A 22,286-nucleotide genomic window follows, 5' to 3' on the forward strand; every position below is an offset into this window, starting at 1 on the left:
TAAGCTTCTCGGTGTTGGTTCTTCATTTTCCGCTATGATGCAGTGAAATACCACCGTGGTGTGGCCTGGAGGTGGAGACGAGTAGAACGGTGCCGGTTGGGCGTCGTTTGGTGGCCGGAGTGGAGAGAGAGCCGAAGTTGCAGAGGAGAGAGAGAGAGCTCGGGGAAGAGAGAGAGAGCGCGGGGGAGGAGAGAGAGAGAGAGTTACCCGGCCACAGTAAAAAATTTGAATTTATACTACTTACCATCTACAGTAACTTTCACATTTCGCTTATAACTTTCGCATACGAACTCCAACTTTTATGTACCACATATGCACGCGCTCGGTTTAACGTCCTCTACGACTTTCATGAAGAACATTTTCTCAAATTTTGACTCAAACAAAATGTCAACTTTTAGGGCTACTAAAAGTATCGAAACAAAGTAAAAAGTGAAAGTAGTTGTCGTTTACTGTCCAAATGACTAGTAAACAGGTAAATTGAGATACGGGATGTTACATTCACTTCCTGGTCAAAGGAGAATTTGTTAAATGTGGGTAGCAAATTGACAATTATAAATATTAAAAGTTGACATATATGATATATCACAAATTGACACACATGAAAAATTTAATTTAAATTATAAATATAAATATTTCTGAAAGGCAAGGGATCAGCTAGGGATTGAAATTAAAATACCATTTTAATCCCAAAATATTATGGACGGAACGGGACCATCCTGTTCACTCAAAAATAATAATGATTCCCGTGTCCCATATGACCCACTCCCAGGGATTTTTTTCTCAATTTACTTGATTTTCTTATTTGGGCCTCCTTTCGTCTTGTTTACTTGGGCCTCAGATCGACGGTTGAGATGACGAGAGACCATCGACAACAGTAGGATCTCCAGACTCATAATATTTCTGAGAAATGAGACTCGTCTAGAGCGAGAGAGAGAGAGAGAGAGAGAGAGAGATCTGTTTAATGGCGTTGTTGTGTTAAATGTTTGTGTAGACAAGGATGGACGTGGAAAAGTCGTCTTTGTGCAATTGCGTGGTGAACTTTCTGCTGGAGGAGAACTACTTACTGACGGCATTCGAGCTCCTCCACGAGCTTCTCGACGATGGCAGAGACGATCAGGCCATTCGCCTCAAAAACTTCTTCTCCGACTCCTCCCAATTCCCTCCCGATCAGATCTCTCGCTTCAACTCTCTCCGAGGTACTACTCTTCATTTTCTCGCCACAATGTTCGATCATTCCTAAGTGACTCTACTAATGCTATTCTTCTTTTCACATGCAGTTGCAGATCCTCAAAGTTTGCTTCAGGAGAAAGAAGCAGTAGAAGAAAAATTAGCAATTAGTGAATATGAGCTTCGTTTAGCCCAAGAGGACATTTTGAAATTCAAGACTGAATTGCAGAAGAAAGCAGAATCACCAGTAACTGAATTGAGGGGTAATTTTGTTTTTTGAATGGTGGTCCATGTTATATTGTTTGCTGAACGATTTGATGATGAGTAACTGCTCATTTATAAAGAATTGATGCTTGTGGTTCTTGAATCTAAGTTGTCATGGTGAGCGACTATATAGCCATATGCTTAACGACAGTGAGGTTTTAGGGTCTGTTACTTTTCTGAATTAGTGCATGTTGTTGCTGGAGACCGACACCCAAACTTTTGCTTGTTATGATTTTTTGAAATTCTATTGTCTGGAAACTGTATTGCACCTGTAAACAGTAGCAAGATCTGAGACATGCGTTGTACATGATAATCTTTTTGACTGGTAAAACAAGCCTTCATGTTGTTTATGTCACTTTCTCCCCGTGTTGGATTCAGAGTCAAATGCCAGTGTAAATAATGGACCCCAATATCAGCGGCAAAAGACAGATGTCTCCTTCTCGGATCTGGGTCCCTTGAAAGATAATGAACGTCGAGATCTTAACTGTGCTGTAAAGGAATATTTGCTAATAGCAGGTTACCGGCTTACTGTAATGACATTTTTCGAAGAGGTATTTATTTTATTTTTTCTCATCCTTCTATTGTTTCGTTTTCCCTTTCATCTTTGTTCTCTTGTATTTGTATGTGAAAAGAGATGACTCCTTTCTTATTTATGCCACACATGTATTTGTAGACAGAAACGATCAAATTTGCAGTGGTGACTGTAAATACAGATTGTATTGCCATTGAAACTGGACCAAACATGACATAGGACAGAGCAAGGGTGAGCTGGAGTACGGTTCGTGGGCTAGGAAAGATAGAAACTATAGTTTTAGGAAAACAAGTTTTGTAGCTGTTGTAGTTTTAAGACTTACGGAATAGAAAATAAAGGGAGATTAGGAGAGAGCTAAGGTACCAAGGCTTTCAAGAAAACTCAACTTTTACTATTCCAATTTGATTTTGCTTACAAGAAGTAGTCATATATATAAACTTCAGATAGATCACCCCTAGACTCATAGAAAACTAAAGGACTATAAATTCTCAGTAAAGACTCATCAAACAAGAGACCTTCGAAGTACTTAAAAGACAGTGTACTTATCCTAGAATTATATAGACTCTTAAGTAGCACTAGACTCAAATTAATACTCTTAATGAAACTGAACATTAACTCCTAGAGTGACTCTTGGTTTATTTATTTATTTCTATATGTACTGTGAACTCTTAGACTATCACTGGGGACTTGCACTTTCGACCAAACAGCTCTTGGCTTTATCTTGGCCTTCCAAATAGGGTATTTCTTTTCTAGTTGTGGATACTGCATCAAGACATCTTTACATATTACACTGGATTTAAAATCCCTGTTAGAGAGGTCAAGTATTTTAGTTACAAGAGTAAATTTAGTTAGAATATTTTGTTTCTAAGCTGTTTATTTTGTTGAGTTTAGTGTTCAATTTTGCTTAGTTATTGATGTTCTGGCCGGATATTTGAATATATTTTGTTTAGAGGTCGCTCATTTTGCGAGACACGTGGCCTGTCTTAATTCTTTATGAAAATGTGATGCTCATTCGTGAAGGCACATAATTCATCTAGTTTGTACATGTTATGTCTATGTTTTCAACTGTGCAATAAGGTTCTAGTGATTCCTTTGGGGAGGAAGAGCACCAAAAATTTATATGTTTTTGGTTAAATATTTGTGTGAAATTCATTACCTATCAGTTTATGATGGGGAGTTTTGAGAGTATTGTAGATTACTAGCAAGTTATATGATCTACTATAGGCTATAAGCTGTACCTTTTATATTCCTCAATTCTAAAAAGAACAAAATTTTGCATCCTTCCCTTCTCTACTTCTGTCCTTGTCTTATACTAACCCCCCACCCCCCAAACAAAAAAAAATGTATTTATTTAATTATCTCTGGCAGTATCTTTTCCTAACATAGGTCAATAAGATTTGGGATTTTTTTTGGGAGGCTTTTCATGCAATTTTTTGTCTTTATGATATCTGAATTGGTAATGTCATTAGATTTTTTCAGTCTTCATTGGATTGATATTGTCTGTGATTGTTACTGTCTGACTGAAACAATCTTGTTGTTTTTCTTGGACAACTCTAGCTCATTCACATGGGAAATCTTCCTCTATTCACCGTGGACCCAAATCCAACCTACCAAATATCTCCCATCCCTTCACAAACAAAAGCAGAAGCAAAACCAGACCTAAATAACCTTCACTAACAATCTTAGTGCAGGTCAGTAGCAATATCACTGTGTTTTTTCTTAACTCATTCATACCAACGTGAATACTCTTTCCAAGTTTGAATAAAAACCAGACCCATCCAAACGAAACCCCAAGAGTAGCCATCACCACAGACATGTCGTCCAGAATCCACAATCCACGCTCCTGTTTTTGCTTTTTCAATGCTTTGTTATTATCTTTACTTTGGTTAAACTTTATATTAGTTTTGCAAGTGAATAACTCGAAGTCCATTGGTTGAAACTGCCTTTTCAGTTTCAGTTGTTTGATAATAGATTATGCTCTTGTTGTTAACATTATTAAAACAGCAGTCCTATTTTATCTGACGAATAGAATAAAGCAAATAGCTTTAGCAGAAAATCAAAAGAAATTGCTTTTCGAGATACAATTTGGCTTTGATATGTTTAAGACAGTAATGAGTTGCATTGGAAGCCCATTACATTTCTTAAACCTTTGCATCAGGTGAAAATGGTGCTATTGCAATTCGTTTGTGTGACTGAACTTAGCATGTTATTTTACCGTGTTTAACTATTCTTAATAGTCTACCATAAACTGTCATTACTTTCTGCCCAGGTCACAGACCAGAATCTAGATGTTTGGCAGAACTCACCCGCATGTGTACCAGATGCCCTGCGCCATTATTATTATCAGTATCTTTCATCCACTACAGAGGCTGCTGAGGTATTTCTCGAAATATGTTATGTAGCATTTAGGGAAGTTGATAAAATTTCAGAATCACTGTTTTACATTTCAAGTGTTTTACATTGCTTCTTTCTTGCACCTGGCATGTGGCGTATAGTTTGTGTGCTTTCGACCTATGGAGCTGAAAAGCCTTATTTATTGGAATATGTATGTGGTTGTTATTTTTGGTAAAAGATCATCAGTCACGTATATTCTAGATATTTACTGCCTTTCCGATACTTGTTCGAGAAAGACTTAAAAAGCTTTTCAAATTGCTTCTGCATCCGGCCTGTGGCATGTGACATGTTTTGTATGCTTTATCACCAAGAGAGCACAAATGTGGTTAATATATTGAATCACCAAGAGAGTACAAATGTGGTTAATATATTGATTTCATATTATTGGTTTGGTGTATAGGTAAATATGAATGATTCCGACTCATTCCTGCCTATTTGATTACATTATAAGTGTGCAGGCATGCAGCATTCAGAAACTAACATCCTTTAATGTTGGTTGGTTTTTATTCCTCAACTTTTTATTACCCTGATCAATAAAATATACAATACAGTGGACTAGAAAAGAACACCACTTCATCAAAACTAACTGAAAAATTAATTGCATCTAAACAGCCCTAAGATTTTAATCCAGGCATTAACCTACAGATGTAGCAAGTTTCATTATTCCATAGAGGAAGATCACAACTGGCTTTGTCCCATAGTTCCTCTACCCCTTTCCTGCTATAATCTTTGAAGTTCTTTCTGTTTCCATCCATCAGGAGTCGCTTCTAATTCCATCCATTAGGGCCACGGGCCACCAGTACAGAGCTAAATCTATGCATCTTTGCATGAAGAACAACTCCTGATTATTTGAAAATGAAAATTTGTATCCTGCAACCTTTGGCTTTCAGCATATTGATCTATAGATCTTTGGGCTGTGAGTTTGTCACTCCGTTTGCACATGTAAATTATTTCTCAATATGACCAGCATTAAATCGTTTATGCTTTGTGATTGCTGTGTGTGTGCGTGTGCGCGCGTGTGGGTGGGACCTTTCCACCAAGGGATCTCTTTTTTGGTCATTTTAAGGGATCCCTTGTGGGACCTATTTTTCGATCACATTTTGGCATCTCAACCGTTCAGTTTTTAGGTCCCAATGTGTTGATCACTTCTGCAAATTTTCAGCCATTTTTTGATCATATTTTGGCATCTCGACTGTTGAGTGTGTGTTTGTGTGTGCCTATATATATAGAGGACCTTTCCACTAAGGGATCCCTTTTTTGGTCATTAAGGGATCCCTTGTGGGACCTATTTTTCGATCACATTTTGGCATCTCGACTGTTCAGTTTTTAGGTCCCAATGTGTTGATCACTTCTGCAAATTTTCAGCCAAATTGATAATCGTTAAAGTACCGAACTGGATCAAATCAATTGATGCATGTGTCCAACATGAGCCACTCATGTTCATAATGGTAAACCACGATTATGAACACTTTTACGATTATAAATTTGGCTGAAAATTTGCAGTAGTGATCTAGTCATCTACACCTAAAAATCTAACGGTTGAATTGCCAATATACAATTGATAAGTGGGTTTTTTTATTTGTTTTGTTTTTGTATCTTGTGTTTTTGTGACTTTGTTCTAAAGTTATTATCCATGCAGGAGAAAATTTCCATGCTTCGGAAAAATGAGTTGTTATTGGAAAAAAATGAGAAGCTAAATCATGAAAAGCTGTGCTTGGTTAAAAACAAAGACATGGCTGAAGGTCAAATAAGTGCACTCAACAAATCATTGGAATCTCTTCAGAAGGACCTTAAAGACAAAGAGAACCTTGTAAGTACTAATATGCTGTTTAAACAAGACATCTAGGACGACAATAATTCACCCTTTAATTCAGGTACAAGATTTGAAGCAGTCCTTGGAGCACCAAAGAAAGGAGCTCAATGATTGTAGAGCTGAAGTCACTGCTTTGAAAATGCACATTGAAGGATCTCGTTCGGGACGAAATATGGTAGCCACTGATGTTGATCACGTGCAATCCCTGTCATTGGAAAAATACAAAGAAGAGGTGAAATCACTGCAGATGGAACTAGAAATTTTAAGATCCAATATTGCAAATGCTCCCGATTATATAGTTTCCGTCCAAGCTGGGAAAGAGTCTATGCAGATGGAAGAAAAGGTCGTGGTCATGGATGAAGAGAAAAGTATAATCCAGCATCCAGTTGATGCACTAACAAGAGTTGTGGAAGAAGCTGATCAATCACTAGCTGCTGATGACAACCTAATTACACCTAAGGAAGTCTCAGAAGAATATTCAGTCAATCCTTCAAATGGTAGTACTGCCTTGACAAATGGTGAAAGTGTCTCCAAACAAAATGTTGAACCATCTGCATCTACCATGTTACATCTAACAACAGACGATCATACTGCTGAAACTGCTTCAGAGAAAAGGGCAAGTTGCTTGTACTTATTCTCTTTTTATGTATCAAAGCTCTTTTTTTTTTTTTTTTTTTTTTTGTTGCACGATTGGCTGGAGGCACATACGGGTTGATTCTTTTCAAGTCAACCCCCATTTTCTCTTATTTTTGGATGGGCCCATCTAAGTGACATTTCTTAGATAGAATGAATTTAAAGCTTTGGGTACCTTGACGTTTCCTACCTGTAATGCATATTGTTATACTTTGACAGGGTCTACAGACCATTCAGATCCTTGCTGATGCCTTACCCAAGATTGTTCCTTATGTTCTAATCAACCACCGCGAGGTTCGTATTTAATTTATGTGACATATATAATATATATTTGTAGCTATATATAGTTTTCTAGATATCACTCTTTAAATGGAATTTATCATGAGAGTTTGTTTTTGACTGATTGGTGTTATCTACTTGCAGGAGCTACTTCCTCTGATCATGTGTGCTATTGAGCGCCATCCAGAGAGCAGTACTCGAGATTCCTTGACCCACACATTGTTTAATCTAATCAAACGTCCAGATGAGCAGCAAAGAAGAATTATAATGGATGTAGGCCGTTGTTCTAAGTGCTGCATTTATGTTGTACTATGACTACATGATTTTTTTGATTAGTTGCTTGATTTACCCACTGCATTTCAGGCATGCGTCAGCCTTGCTCAGAATGTAGGAGAGATGAGAACAGAAACAGAGTTGCTTCCCCAGTGTTGGGAGCAAGTAAGTTTGGGCCTCAATTTGCAGGGGATCTTGAACCATTCTGTCTATTTTAATGAATATGTCTATTGTTGATTGGTTACAGATAAATCATACCTATGAGGAACGCAGGTTGCTAGTTGCTCAATCATGTGGAGAGCTTGCAGAATTTGTTCGGCCTGAGATCCGTGATTCTCTTATCTTATCTATTGTTCAACAACTCATAGAAGATTCTGCAACTGTTGTCCGGGAGGCTGCTGTACATAATCTTGCATTGCTGCTTCCACTCTTTCCAAATATGGACAAATATTTCAAGGTCAGCCTCACTAATATGCTTCAGAGGCTCTCATGGAGAGGAATTCTGACTTGACAGAAATGGCTACAATGTAAGCTCTAGAACAGGTTGATAACACATGGTCTAGGGAATGGAGACTTATCTCCTTATCATAATATGATGACTGACAAGAAAGAAAATGTATGAAGTGAAACACAGAAAGTGTCTCCAATTTTATGTTACTTCACTGTATTTGTAGGTTGAGGAATTGATGTTCCAATTGGTCTGCGATCCCTCTGGAGTGGTGGTGGAAACTACACTCAAAGAATTAGTCCCTGCAGTAATCAAGTGGGGGCACAAATTAGACCATGTTTTAAGAGTTCTACTATCTCATATATTGAGCTCCGCTGAGGTATGCTAGTGTTTAACTACTTAAATGATTTGTAGTCATTTTGGCTGACTGGGTCATTAACATTAATAATACTCTGTTTAATTTACATCATTGTGATATTGCAGCGCTGCCCTCCACTTTCGGGGGTTGAAGGGTCTGTGGAGTCGCATCTTCGTGTGTTAGGAGAACGAGAACGCTGGAATGTCGATGTTTTATTACGGATGCTACTGGAAATGCTTCCATCTGTGCACCAGAAGGCGATTGAGATGTCCCCATTTTCTTCTGATCCTGAAACAACTGGAACAATATTTTCTACACCTTTCCTTGAATTATATGCAGGGTAAGCTCCATTTTTTTTATTTTTTATTTTATTTTTTATGCAGGCTTCTGGTTTCAGACAGAATGTAACCTAACTAGCAAAGGTTGATTTATTATAACTGCTGAGAAACTTTATCATCTGGTTAGGGGACGTGTTCAATTGCCTGCTTTTGAGTGGTTGCATGTCGACTGCATACCCGATTTGATAGAGCTTGCCTGCTTGCTACCTCCAAAAGAAGATACTTTGCGAAATCGAATCACCAGGGTATTTTTTCCATCTTTGCTGGCTTTTAATATTTCTTTTTTAAAGTGGTTTCTTAATTATGTCTGATCTAGATGTTCCTGATGCAGTTTTTGTTGGCTGTATCTGAACACTACGGGGATTCTTATTTGACACATATATTGCTCCCTATATTCCTTGTAGCCATTGGGGAAGATGCTCATTTGACATATTTCCCGTCTGAAAGCCATTCCAAAATTGAAGGTAGTAAGAAACAAAATTTTCTGAAATGCGTTCACATTTTTGTGTTGACTTTAATTGTTGCTGTATATAACAGGTTTGATGCCAAGGACTGCTGTGGCTAAGAGACTGGCTACTATGTGCATCTTACCTCTTCTCTTGGCTGGAGTTTTGGGTGCCCCTAGCAAGCATGAACAATTAGTGGAGTATTTGAGAAAGCTATTAGTTGAAGGTGTGGGAAATCAGTCTACAAAGTGCAATGCTGAGATTATTGATGCTGTCCGCTTCCTGTGGTTAGTAAAGTAACAACCTATTTAAAACTAACTTGTTGCAAGTTATTGTGTTGTTGATGGGCCGTTCTTTTAATGCAGCACATTTGAAGTTCATCATGGCATGATATTTAATATACTCTGGGAAATGGTTGTCAGCTCCAACATAGATATGAAAATCAATGCGGCCAATCTGTTGAAAGTTATTGTAAGTTTAGCCATTCTTTCAGCATTCTCATTATTTATTTGTCTGACTTTAAACCTAACAATTAATTGACTGCTTTGGTTCAATAGGTTCCATATATCGATGCAAAAGTTGCATCTACTCATATTTTGCCTGCCCTAGTAACTCTGGGCTCCGACCAAAACCTTAGTGTGAAGTATGCAAGCATAGTTGCCTTTGGAGCTGTCGCCCAACATTTTAAAAATGATATGGTTTGCATTTTGTTCCCTCTGCAGTAAGTTTGTTATCGTAATGGAATAATATCTGTTCATTCGGCTGATCAGATTTAGTTTTTACTAGATTGTCGATAAGATACGGGTTCAGATGGATGCTTTTCTTGAAGATGGATCCCATGAAGCTACCATTGCTGTGGTTCATGCATTGGTAGTTGCTGTACCTCATACAACGGATAGACTTAAAGATTATATCCTCAACATATTTCCTGGAGGAATTGTTTTATTTCCTTTTTAGGCAGCATGCTCTGGATATTGACACAAAGTATTTACTTGATCGTACTGCTATTTTAGATTACTGCCAAGTTGTTGAGCAATTCTGTTTTCTTTGACACTATCTACATCTTTTATCCAAGATTTTACTGCCAAGTTGTTGAGCAATTCTGTTTTCTTTGACACTATCTACATCTTTTATCCAAGATTTTTCACCTTACTGCCAGTCTGCCTGCGAGTGACATGATGCGTCGTCGTGAGAGAGCAAATGCATTCTGTGAAGCAATCCGTGCTTTAGATGCAACAGGTTTGCATTTTCTAAATGTTAATATGTTTTTTAGCCAAACCACATAAAAAGGAATGCTAAGATGGGTTTGATTTCTCTATGACTGTTCTTGTTTGTTTGTTTGTTTTTTTTTTTTTTTCATTTCTCTCTTATTTCCCTCCCCTTGAGCTCCATTTACTTCATTTTATTTCAATAAAATGTTTTACAGGTGTCGAGTGCTTGATTAATTAATTTCAGAATAAGAAAATGTTATGCATATTAAGACACCAAGTTATGTGTTTCGTTTCATTTTCTTTTTATTTTACTGTAAAGATGTTCTGCTTTTGCATACAAATAAACCGCACATGTATGAAAAACATCAGGGCTTTCTTTTTAAAAAATGTGGACACCCTCGCTTAAACATTAAGGCTTGACAATCAAGAACACCCATAGATGTGACACACTGCCCTAACCCACTTCAAATATGATTCCTCCAAAATTTGAGTCAAATTGGGAACCATAGTTGATACCCATTTTTATCATTTCAGTTCTATCTGACGTTCTGTATTTGTCTGTAATGTTTCTCCATTTTGGATGACCAAACAGTTATCAACTAAAGCGCTGCTTTCTCTGAAGTGTTGTCACAAATTTTGCAGAGTTACCTATCAAAGAGTAATCTACAAGATCAACAGTTCCAATTGTTAAAATTCATTGTGTGATTATCCAATTGATGAAATCCGCACTTATAAGTATACACTTGGTAAAAGTTGATCCCTTATACAGATGAGAAGATGCATCTTGTCATGTTCAACTTAGCTTTTAGGAGGTCACATGCTGAAAGCATCAAATTGAATGTGAAAAGATGGGCACTTTAGTGAATTACCAGAAATCATAGATATTGGCAAGAGTTTTAATGATTCCATGGACAGAGTTGGAACTTAATCATTTCTACCCACTAGTTTTTGGTTTGTAGTGCATTTTCTTGACCTCTACCTGAGATTATGTGCCTGAAATATTTTCTTATCAACAAATTACCTCAAGCCTCATCACTGTTTTGTTCATTGTTCCAGATGGTTGACCAAAACCCCATTTTCTTGTAGAAGATAGTATGCCACAAATGAATTTTCCTCAATGAACTTTAGAGTATATCGACATTTACCATTTATTTTGTATGTAGTCAACACTTAAATTTGTTACCCTTATGGTTTATTGTAACATTTTGTTTGTTCATGTGATCGTCCTATAATAATAATTGACTTGCAATACTAGCTCTCAAAGAACCTGTGAAGCAAGCAAATTCATGTTTAGGGTCCTAGGCTTTCATTTTTGAGATGGCAATGACCCCAAAAATCATTGAAACAGATCTACTTTTCTCAGTTTTAAGTGTATTATTGTCAACAAAGTGTTGTGACATACTATTATGGTCACTGCAGTTTGTATTGCTTTCTCTTTTATTTTCAAAAAAAAAAGAAAAAAGAAAAAAAAGAAAGAAACAAGAAACAAATATGCTTTTGCCTTTTTCAGTGTCTTAATGATTTTAATTTTTTAATGTACAGATATTTCAGCAACCAGTGTACGAGACTTCCTCCTACCTACCATCCAGAACCTATTGAAGGACTCAGATGCACTGGATCCAGTACACAAGGAAGCCCTTGAAATTATAATGAAGGAGAGATCTGGTGGTACCTTTGAGACCATCAGTAAGGTGATGGGTGCTGGACTTGCATCCTCTGTGAGCAGTTTCTTTGGTGAAGGTGGGCTGCTGGGCAAGAAGGATAGTGTTGAGCCACTGCCAGAGCCAGCTGAGTCCCCGAAGGCTGCACCACTGGCACCAGTAGAGGACACTAGATTAAGGCGCATTATGAGGGGAAATTTCACTGACATGCTCAGAGGCAAAGTAAAGGGCCAAGACGAAACTCAGAACCAATAAAGCTTAAGAGTTTTTCCTGGCCAGTGGCCAAGAGAATATTTTGCATCTCCTTCTCAGGTGGATATGGTTTTGTTCTCATTGTCAAACTTGTGATCTGATGAGTGCAAGGGAATTCTTATAATCTTTTACTTTCTGTTTCCTCATATAAAGTAAAAGGGATTAAGAAAGTAAGAAAGGAAGAGAAGTATGCATTATTGTTCTGATCGTATGGTGTTGAATTTGTTGGACTGGTGAACAACCCATTCCACATTAAACTAATAAATAGTGTTTTTGATCATTTTCTTGCACAATAATTATATCGATAACCACACTTGAATTGTCAGAATAACAAAAGTCAGAATCCTCTACTCTCTTGAGTACATGAGTGCTGCAAACGTGAACCTCGAAGGTCGGTTTTTCTTCTTTTGAACCATGTTATCGGTTCATGGTTGAATACCAGAAGTCCATGGCTGAATAGCTTTCCGGTAGACGGTCACGAATGTTGAATAGCTTTAGCAACACCTAGAATCCCAACATTGGGTTCATGCCCCAAGCGAAACTACACACGATGACCCTCGGGGCAAAAAAGATTGCATTCCTAGTCGAGCTTTAGCAGTATTTAATCAGCGACCTTTTCTGTACTTTGCATGTATGAGGTAGGAGTGGTATTGCTAATTTGGATACTTCCAACAGCTTCTTCAATAATTTCTTTATTTTGTAGATGTTCAAGTAAATCCAGAATATGTGTCTGGCCCAAACTCTAGGTTACTTGACCTAGTTATAATAGGGTTTTGAATTAGAGATATTCTTAGATATCCGATTAATTGTACGATTATCTTTCCTTGTACAACTCTGATTCTATGTCTTGTAATCCTCTATATAAAGAGGCCCCTATTATCAATGAAAGCACGACTCAATTCTCTCTCAATTCAGTTTTCCTTAAACACGTTATCAGCACGAAGCCCTAACCCTGAAACAAATAGCCAAACCCTGATTCAAGAAGCTAAAACCCTAAATTCAAATACAAAACCTTGAAGCCTTGATAGGAGCATAAAATGCGACGTTTATAATTTTTAAACCCTATATTTTGCTAAGTTATTTCCTTTATCTTGATCAATTTAACTTAGTTAGTGTTTTTACAGGTGTAAATGGAGTCTCAAAGTCCAAAAATGACTAAGGAAGGCACAAGTGGCGCAGGAATGGGAAGAAATGAAGAAATGGAAGTTCTCCCAGTTTGACTAGGAAAAGGAATCCTAGTTGAAGTAGGAGTCTGAAGCTGACTTGGACTAGGAGTTCTACTTGGACAAGGAAACCCAGTTATACTCAAATAAGGAAACCTAGTGTGATAAGGAGTCCCTGTGGGATAAGGATTACTCAAGAAGGTTCCGGAAGAGTGTGGAAGCATCTCGGAAAAGGAAGCAGTGTTCAACTAGGAAACCTACTTGCATATGGAGTTCTACTCATACTAGGAGAGCATTGGAACGTTCATGAAGAATCTAGAAGTCTCAAGAAGATCATATGCCGTGCACATGGAAGAGAAAGCAACAAGGAATTCGGATTTCAAAGCAATGTGGAGTTTGGATTTCTAGTTGAGTATGGATTGGAATTGCCGTGAGATTCTTGAAGGTTCTAGGGAGTTCTTGACGTTTCATTCTTCAAAAAAGGCGTGGAAGACATGTGAGAGGCATGTGATGTGAAGGAAAACCGAAGTGGACTTAAGTTGTGCTTTAAAAGTCAAATCCATTACAGATTCGAATTACTGCCTGTGCAGATCAGTCAACTTCAACGGAGCATAGAAAATCGCTCAGAGCTCAGAAAATTATGATCTTTATATGGTTGGAAAGCTACAGATGTCTAGTTTCCAGAAACGTTTACAGCTCGTCGATATCTATTTTCTAGAAGAAGTTATGGCCGTTTTAGTGGACTGAGGTCAATCCTGCCGGAAATCTGTCTTGTAACAAAGAAGTCCTAAATCAACACAACTTTGGAGAAACCAAGTAGAAACGAATTGGGAGTGCTTTGGACGTCTTCCTATATATACCTTGTGTGTATGACGTTCAGGGGAAGACACATTATTCTCCACAATTTCGTTTCTCACCGGTTTGCTCTTGAGTTTCAGGTTTTCGCATCTTGCAAGTTCCTAGCCGTGCCGTCCTCCATCTTTGCCATGATCTTCACTTTGTGCCGCCGCCTTGGATCTGCGTTGGACCTTGGGACGTAACTAAGGGTTGTTCATACCACCTTTCATATGTATTCTTCTCGGTTTTATGACTTGTTAGATAGAAATTTCTGTTTTGATTTTCTTTGTGTAAAACCGAAACCATGAGTTAACTTTCTGATTTTTGGATGCTATTTTGATGTTCTTTTTAATGATTGATGTGTTTATGTGTGTTTGATTCTTGTTGATTGCCAATTTTATGGATTGATAATCTGATTTTGTTTTATAGATAACTTTTGCATGTTTTTGTTCTTTGAGTGCACGCTTAGGATGATTGCATGTAATTGGAGCTAGTAATTAGGTTCATGCGTTGTGACCCTAATTCAATATGGTAGTAAAGGCTTTGGACAAAGGTCGAAATCAGATTATGCATGTAATGAAAAGACTTGCTTTGAGTACTTGAATTTGCATGTTTATTGACTAAACTTTCACTTGCTCTTAATGATTCGAATGCATGAGATTATGAGTCGCTTCGATTGTGTGATACCTGCATTTGAAATATGTTGGATTAAGTGCGTTGCTTGATCAACTGTGTAAAGGGAAGTCATATAAGGGACATTGGGCGCTTGTAACTTTGTTTCTTGGTTGATATCGTTCCATGGTAATTAACAAGATTAAGGGATGCATGAATGGATTGATCTTGAATTGTTCTTAATAAATTGTTTTCCAAAAGTTCTTCTTTTCCCACCTTTGTATAGAAAACGTTTTTAATCTTTTTATTTGTTTTCGAAAATTTCTGTTTTCAATCTTCAAAAAACCCCCTATCTTTTATGTTATGTGTTTTTGTATATTTGTAAATAATTAAAATTAACTTAGAGTTTTTAGGTAGCATGTTAATATAAATAATAAATAAAATAAAAAATGTTTTTAAATTCGTGAATAGTGTCTCCGTGATTAGTAAATATGTGTTAGTGTTTTCTAGGAATTAATTTAGTGGTTTTTAGGGATTTGTTTTGTGTTTTTTAGGGATTGCTAAAATTTAGGGATTCTCTTGGTGTTTTTTAGGGATTTTGTTTTCTTAGAGATTAAGTCTTCAAATTAAATAATAATTAGTAATCCTTGTTGTATATGGATTCCCTAAGTGATATGGATTTGTAAATTGTGTATAAATAGGAGTGGGATTCCAAAACCTTTTCTAACTTAGTTTTCTCTCTTAATTTCGTCCTTGCCTATATATACTTGTATATCTTTGTTGTTTCTCTCATTCTTTTGCTCTCAAATTCGTGTGACATGTATGTGCTCTCTAACTCTTTGTTGTTTCTTTGTTTGTTTGAAAATTGTGTGTATATTTGTAAACTTGTAAAATCTTTTCGTGAATTTGTATATGATTGTTCTTTGGTTTCGTGACTTGTATATTCTTTGTTTTATTAATTTGTTCTCACATGTTAGCACCCTCAATCCCCGGTTTAGAACGATCCCTGCTTACTCTATACTAACGCTCGACATTTTCAGGGTTTAAATTGGCGAATGCTTTTGCACGTATCAATTTTTGGCGCCGTTGCCGGGGATTGAAAAGTCTTCATGTGATGAAAACGCCACTAAGGTATGATTTTGGTAAGGGATTATGAACTATTATGGAATAGGTGAAGTCTCTTTTGTTGACATTAGCCTTAACCCCTTATTAGCGCCTAATTTAGGTCTCTTAAGGTTGTGGGCGGCTTTTGTTAACACTTGAAAAATGTCTTGCACTTAATTTTTCCCTTATCTTAGTAAGCATAGCCTATGTGAGATGGTGTCTAGAAAGGGGACAACGTTCGTGACGGGTTTTGAATCCAGAAGGCAATCAAACGAGCGTAAACCACAATGTGGGAGTAGCTTGTGCCAAAATGGTTCTTACCTCTCGTGCTCGTCCTCCCCCACCTGACCATTTCAGTAAGGTTGCCCAACGGATTTGCGAAGAACTATGTGTGGAGACAAGGACTTGGGCCGCACGTCCAAAACAATAGTCCATGATGTTTTATTAAAGTCATATACTTAGACAATTTTCGAGAAAATTGGTTTTGGTAAGAAGAAAGTAAGTCATAACGGAATAGGTGAGGGTTCTTTTATTAATACTTGTCAAGCAACTTTCTTTATCAAGTAGGCGCACCTTAGTAGCCAGAGTGTCTAGGTTGATTGGATACGAGAAGTGCTGACAAAGGGTCTCGTCCCCTGTCAATCAAGTGAGCTGAGCTCCGCCAAAATCGTTCCTCTACTACCTGGCTCTGTGTGAAAAGAGTTACCAAAAGATTAAGGAGGGGAGACTTGTATTAACATTAGAATCTCTGGGCCGCACGTCTAAACTTTGACTTACAAATTCTCTTATTAAAGTTGATTATTTCGAAAGTTGTAAAAGATTGTAACTAACCACTATATAATTTTCGTTGGCCATGTGTATGAATGTATATATATGATGTTTTAAGCCTTACTATGAGGCGTTTGTGGGGCACAATGTGGAGGATGTACCCCTCCAAGAGGCGCCACAACCAGAGGAGTAAATGGAGGTACAAGTCTAGGCTGAAAGACTTTAAACATCAAGCGCTGCATGGGAGGCAACCCATTTCATCCGTAGCTGTGGAGGAGCCATCAACGCAGATTTGCTTTCTTGAACTCTTCCCTTCTCTTTTATTTTCGTCAACTTTTGTTTTTCTTTTAGGATTTGTTGCGTTATCTCTTATGCCATGCTTGATTGATGCTTTGTATGCTTTATACTTGTTTATACATTGAGGACAATGCATGATTTAAGTGTGGGGGAAGGGTTTAACGTTTCACTTTGTTTTTAGATAGCTAGTTTTGTGGTCTTAAAAAAAAAAAAAAAAACATTTATTTTCGTCACTTTATTAATACTAAAAAAAATCGTCACTGTTCAAAAAAATAAATAAATAAATAAATAAATAAAAACATTTATTTTCGTCACTTTATTAATACTAAAAAAAATCGTCACTGTTCAAAAAAATAAATAAATAAATAAAAAAATTAAAAAAAATATTTTTGTTTTTTGTTTTGTTTTGTTGTGTGATTGAGTCTTAGGATGCCCTTTTAACTGTCTAGGATGAACTTATATCTCTGAAATTAAGGCTAAAAGAGGATCACAAGATTGTGATAATGTGTGATGATATTCTTTGGTTAATTATGATTTATGAAAAGCATATGAATGTGTAGTAGATATGGTGCATGCGTAACTTTGGTACAGAATATGAATATGTGGAAGATAAGTTGTGATTCATAATAAACCCTAAGTGAGAATTTGAGCCATGTGCCCTTTCTTTGTGAGTGATTAATGGAAAAAATAAATTATACTCTTATTTTCTTGGCGATGATTTTGTTGATCTCATTATTCTTTCATCTTGATTGACTACATGCCATAGCTCTTTAATGGACTAGAGAATGCTAGAATTCATTGTTATGCTTGTTGAGACGTTTATGATCAATATATGGCCCTGATTCTGGAAATGATAAAGGTACTTACTTAGGATTTTCACCACCATTGCCAAATATAGCCTGTGTCCCCATTTGTGCCCGTCGTGGGACCCCCCTAGTTTAACCATTTTGAGCCTACATTAAACCTTTTCTTTCATCACCCTCGAAACTCCTTAAACCTTAACCCTAGTATAGTTATATCTTTACCCTTTGTTCTAAAGACTTAGTGGAGCATATTTTGAGACTTTGCTTGGAGTTTTGGTGTCAAGGATGCATTTTTGAAGACATGAAGAAGTTCAAGTGTGGGGGTAGACTTGTCCATAAGAGAAATTGTATGTAATTGCCGAAAGAAAAAGAAAAAAAAAGAAATCAAAAAAAAAAGAGAAAGAATTTTCAGCAATTAAAAGAAAAAATGTGTTAATATTGTTTAAGTTTTATGGATTTTAGTCCCCTATACTTAGTGGATTTGGAGTTTGTTTTAAATTGAAGGCCCATTGTTGAAGAATTTGGTCTTTGTCCTGTTCACACTTGTTCAAAAGAAGGTTAGAATGAAGTTTGGGCCCAACATGATGACACTTGGCCTTTTATAAGCCCAAGATGGAGGACATGACGTTTTGCTATACATGGTGGATTTCGAAGAAGAAGATAGTCTCTCTACATCTACAAGTGCTCTACTAGGTTTTTAGGATACTTTGTGATTTTCCTATCCCTTCGTTTCTTTTAACCTTAAGCCTTGGCCCCATTACAACCCTTAATTGTAAGACCTCTTTGATCCTTAAGATGGGACAGCCTTTGATGTGGAGATGAGTTATAACTGTTGAACTTATGGCTTGGGTTCATTCGTGCATGTAGTTGATATCTTTCATGAGATCTTTAAAAGAAATATATATATGCTTTCGTTTCTTATGTATGTGATCTACTTCGTAATCTTTCACATACCATTGAGTGATAAGCTTTTAAGCATGAGCCTTGAATCTGAGAGAAGAAAGAGTGATATATCCATGTGAGTTTTGAGTCATGACTTGTTCGAAATGTGTTGAGCTAAACCATCACCATTGTTTACTCCCAAGTCTTACATGCTTAAATGTGGATTATGTTTTGTAATTAGCTCTTGAATATCTTGAAGATGTGATGCTTGGTTAAGTGCTAATCTTGGTGACTTAAAAGTATGAGATTGCTGAGACAATATGTTAAAGGGCTTAGCAGTCATTTTGTCAGTCAACGCTAGAAGTCATTGTGTTTGTGACGTTTGTGTCTTGGTTTTTGTCTTTGATTTTCGTTTGAGTCTTCTTTGTGTTTTACGTTTTTGAGTCCTTGTGTTTTTCGTTTTCCATACTTAGTCTTTTCGTTGGTTTCTTTGTTTTTGTTTCTTAGTCTTTTTGGTTTGTTATGTTGATTTTGCTAAGGGACTAGCAAAAGCTAAGTGTGGGGGAATTTGATAGGAGCATAAAATGCGACGTTTATAATTTTTAAACCCTATATTTTGCTAAGTTATTTCCTTTATCTTGATCAATTTAACTTAGTTAGTGTTTTTACAGGTGTAAATGGAGTCTCAAAGTCCAAAAATGACTAAGGAAGGCACAAGTGGCGCAGGAATGGGAAGAAATGAAGAAATGGAAGTTCTCCCAGTTTGACTAGGAAAAGGAATCCTAGTTGAAGTAGGAGTCTGAAGCTGACTTGGACTAGGAGTTCTACTTGGACAAGGAAACCCAGTTATACTCAAATAAGGAAACCTAGTGTGATAAGGAGTCCCTGTGGGATAAGGATTACTCAAGAAGGTTCCGGAAGAGTGTGGAAGCATCTCGGAAAAGGAAGCAGTGTTCAACTAGGAAACCTACTTGCATATGGAGTTCTACTCATACTAGGAGAGCATTGGAACGTTCATGAAGAATCTAGAAGTCTCAAGAAGATCATATGCCGTGCACATGGAAGAGAAAGCAACAAGGAATTCGGATTTCAAAGCAATGTGGAGTTTGGATTTCTAGTTGAGTATGGATTGGAATTGCCGTGAGATTCTTGAAGGTTCTAGGGAGTTCTTGACGTTTCATTCTTCAAAAAAGGCGTGGAAGACATGTGAGAGGCATGTGATGTGAAGGAAAACCGAAGTGGACTTAAGTTGTGCTTTAAAAGTCAAATCCATTACAGATTCGGATTACTGCCTGTGCAGATCAGTCAACTTCAACGGAGCATAGAAAATCGCTCAGAGCTCAGAAAATTATGATCTTTATATGGTTGGAAAGCTACAGATGTCTAGTTTCCAGAAACTTTTACAGCTCGTCGATATCTATTTTCTAGAAGAAGTTATGGCCGTTTTAGTGGACTGAGGTCAATCCTGCCGGAAATCTGTCTTGTAACAAAGAAGTCCTAAATCAACACAACTTTGGAGAAACCAAGTAGAAACGAATTGGGAGTGCTTTGGACGTCTTCCTATATATACCTTGTGTGTATGACGTTCAGGGGAAGACACATTATTCTCCACAATTTCGTTTCTCACCGGTTTGCTCTTGAGTTTCAGGTTTTCGCATCTTGCAAGTTCCTAGCCGTGCCGTCCTCCATCTTTGCCATGATCTTCACTTTGTGCCGCCGCCTTGGATCTGCGTTGGACCTTGGGACGTAACTAAGGGTTGTTCATACCACCTTTCATATGTATTCTTCTCGGTTTTATGACTTGTTAGATAGAAATTTCTGTTTTGATTTTCTTTGTGTAAAACCGAAACCATGAGTTAACTTTCTGATTTTTGGATGCTATTTTGATGTTCTTTTTAATGATTGATGTGTTTATGTGTGTCTGATTCTTGTTGATTGCCAATTTTATGGATTGATAATCTGATTTTGTTTTATAGATAACTTTTGCATGTTTTTGTTCTTTGAGTGCACGCTTAGGATGATTGCATGTAATTGGAGCTAGTAATTAGGTTCATGCGTTGTGACCCTAATTCAATATGGTAGTAAAGGCTTTGGACAAAGGTCGAAATCAGATTATGCATGTAATGAAAAGACTTGCTTTGAGTACTTGAATTTGCATGTTTATTGACTAAACTTTCACTTGCTCTTAATGATTCGAATGCATGAGATTATGAGTCGCTTCGATTGTGTGATACCTGCATTTGAAATATGTTGGATTAAGTGCGTTGCTTGATCAACTGTGTAAAGGGAAGTCATATAAGGGACATTGGGCGCTTGTAACTTTGTTTCTTGGTTGATATCGTTCCATGGTAATTAACAAGATTAAGGGATGCATGAATGGATTGATCTTGAATTGTTCTTAATAAATTGTTTTCCAAAAGTTCTTCTTTTCCCACCTTTGTATAGAAAACGTTTTTAATCTTTTTATTTGTTTTCGAAAATTTCTGTTTTCAATCTTCAAAAAACCCCCTATCTTTTATGTTATGTGTTTTTGTATATTTGTAAATAATTAAAATTAACTTAGAGTTTTTAGGTAGCATGTTAATATAAATAATAAATAAAATAAAAAATGTTTTTAAATTCGTGAATAGTGTCTCCGTGAATAGTAAATATGTGTTAGTGTTTTCTAGGAATTAATTTAGTGGTTTTTAGGGATTTGTTTTGTGTTTTTTAGGGATTGCTAAAATTTAGGGATTCTCTTGGTGTTTTTTAGGGATTTTGTTTTCTTAGAGATTAAGTCTTCAAATTAAATAATAATTAGTAATCCTTGTTGTATATGGATTCCCTAAGTGATATGGATTTGTAAATTGTGTATAAATAGGAGTGGGATTCCAAAACCTTTTCTAACTTAGTTTTCTCTCTTAATTTCGTCCTTGCCTATATATACTTGTATATCTTTGTTGTTTCTCTCATTCTTTTGCTCTCAAATTCGTGTGACATGTATGTGCTCTCTAACTCTTTGTTGTTTCTTTGTTTGTTTGAAAATTGTGAGTATATTTGTAAACTTGTAAAATATTTTCGTGAATTTGTATATGATTGTTCTTTGGTTTCGTGACTTGTATATTCTTTGTTTTATTAATTTGTTCTCACATGTTAGCACCCTCAATCCCCGGTTTAGAACGATCCCTGCTTACTCTATACTAACGCTCGACATTTTCAGGGTTTAAATTGGCGAATGCTTTTGCACGTATCAAGCCTTTTCTGCCTCCACCTCACCCCTTGAAGCCCTCCACACCAGGAGTCTAGAACCGGCGCCAGAACAATCAGAACCGGCCGGAAACTTACCGAACCGGCCACCGGAAGTTCCAAACCACCCGCAGCAAATACTCCACCGGTTCACCACCTTTCGAACCTCCGATTTCTACCAAATTTTTCCAACAGAAGCGCTTCGATCCCAGGATTCAGGAACCGGAGGAAAAATACTGAATACCGGCCTAAAAGTTACTAAACCGGCCGACTGAACCTCATGCAGAAAAACCGGCAGAAGAAAAAAGAAAAAAAGAAAAAAAAGGAGGAGGCAGCCCAAGTCGCAGCCCAGGATTCAGACCAAGCCACAGCCCAGAAGCCAGTTGGCAGAGAAAAAAAAGAAAAGAAAAAGGGAAGCGGACCGGCTCAAGAGAGAAGACTTGGCCCACTGACGCAGCCCACAGACACGTCAGCTCCGGCGACTTTTCCGACCACCTCCGGAGACTTTTCCGGCCACTTTCCGGAG

At 37.1% G+C, this 22,286-nt stretch overlaps 1 protein-coding gene across 1 annotated transcript; it reads left to right on the plus strand.

Moving 5' to 3' along the window:
* Positions 1 to 887: 887 nt before the first annotated feature.
* Positions 888 to 12,349, plus strand: LOC133720368 (uncharacterized). Its single transcript, XM_062146626.1, has 20 exons — positions 888 to 1,196; positions 1,278 to 1,430; positions 1,810 to 1,982; positions 4,233 to 4,340; positions 5,997 to 6,167; positions 6,232 to 6,786; positions 7,023 to 7,097; positions 7,227 to 7,355; positions 7,446 to 7,520; positions 7,603 to 7,812; positions 8,030 to 8,182; positions 8,287 to 8,501; positions 8,627 to 8,744; positions 8,831 to 8,963; positions 9,037 to 9,232; positions 9,311 to 9,416; positions 9,503 to 9,643; positions 9,732 to 9,855; positions 10,071 to 10,184; positions 11,699 to 12,349. Exons 1-20 carry the CDS (start codon positions 998 to 1,000, stop codon positions 12,070 to 12,072), a joined length of 3,522 nt encoding a protein of 1,173 aa, XP_062002610.1. The 5' UTR covers positions 888 to 997; the 3' UTR covers positions 12,073 to 12,349.
* The last annotated feature ends 9,937 nt before the right edge of the window (positions 12,350 to 22,286 follow it).

This window comes from Rosa rugosa, chromosome 7 (assembly GCF_958449725.1).
Source record: "Rosa rugosa chromosome 7, drRosRugo1.1, whole genome shotgun sequence".
NCBI lineage: Eukaryota > Viridiplantae > Streptophyta > Magnoliopsida > Rosales > Rosaceae > Rosa > Rosa rugosa.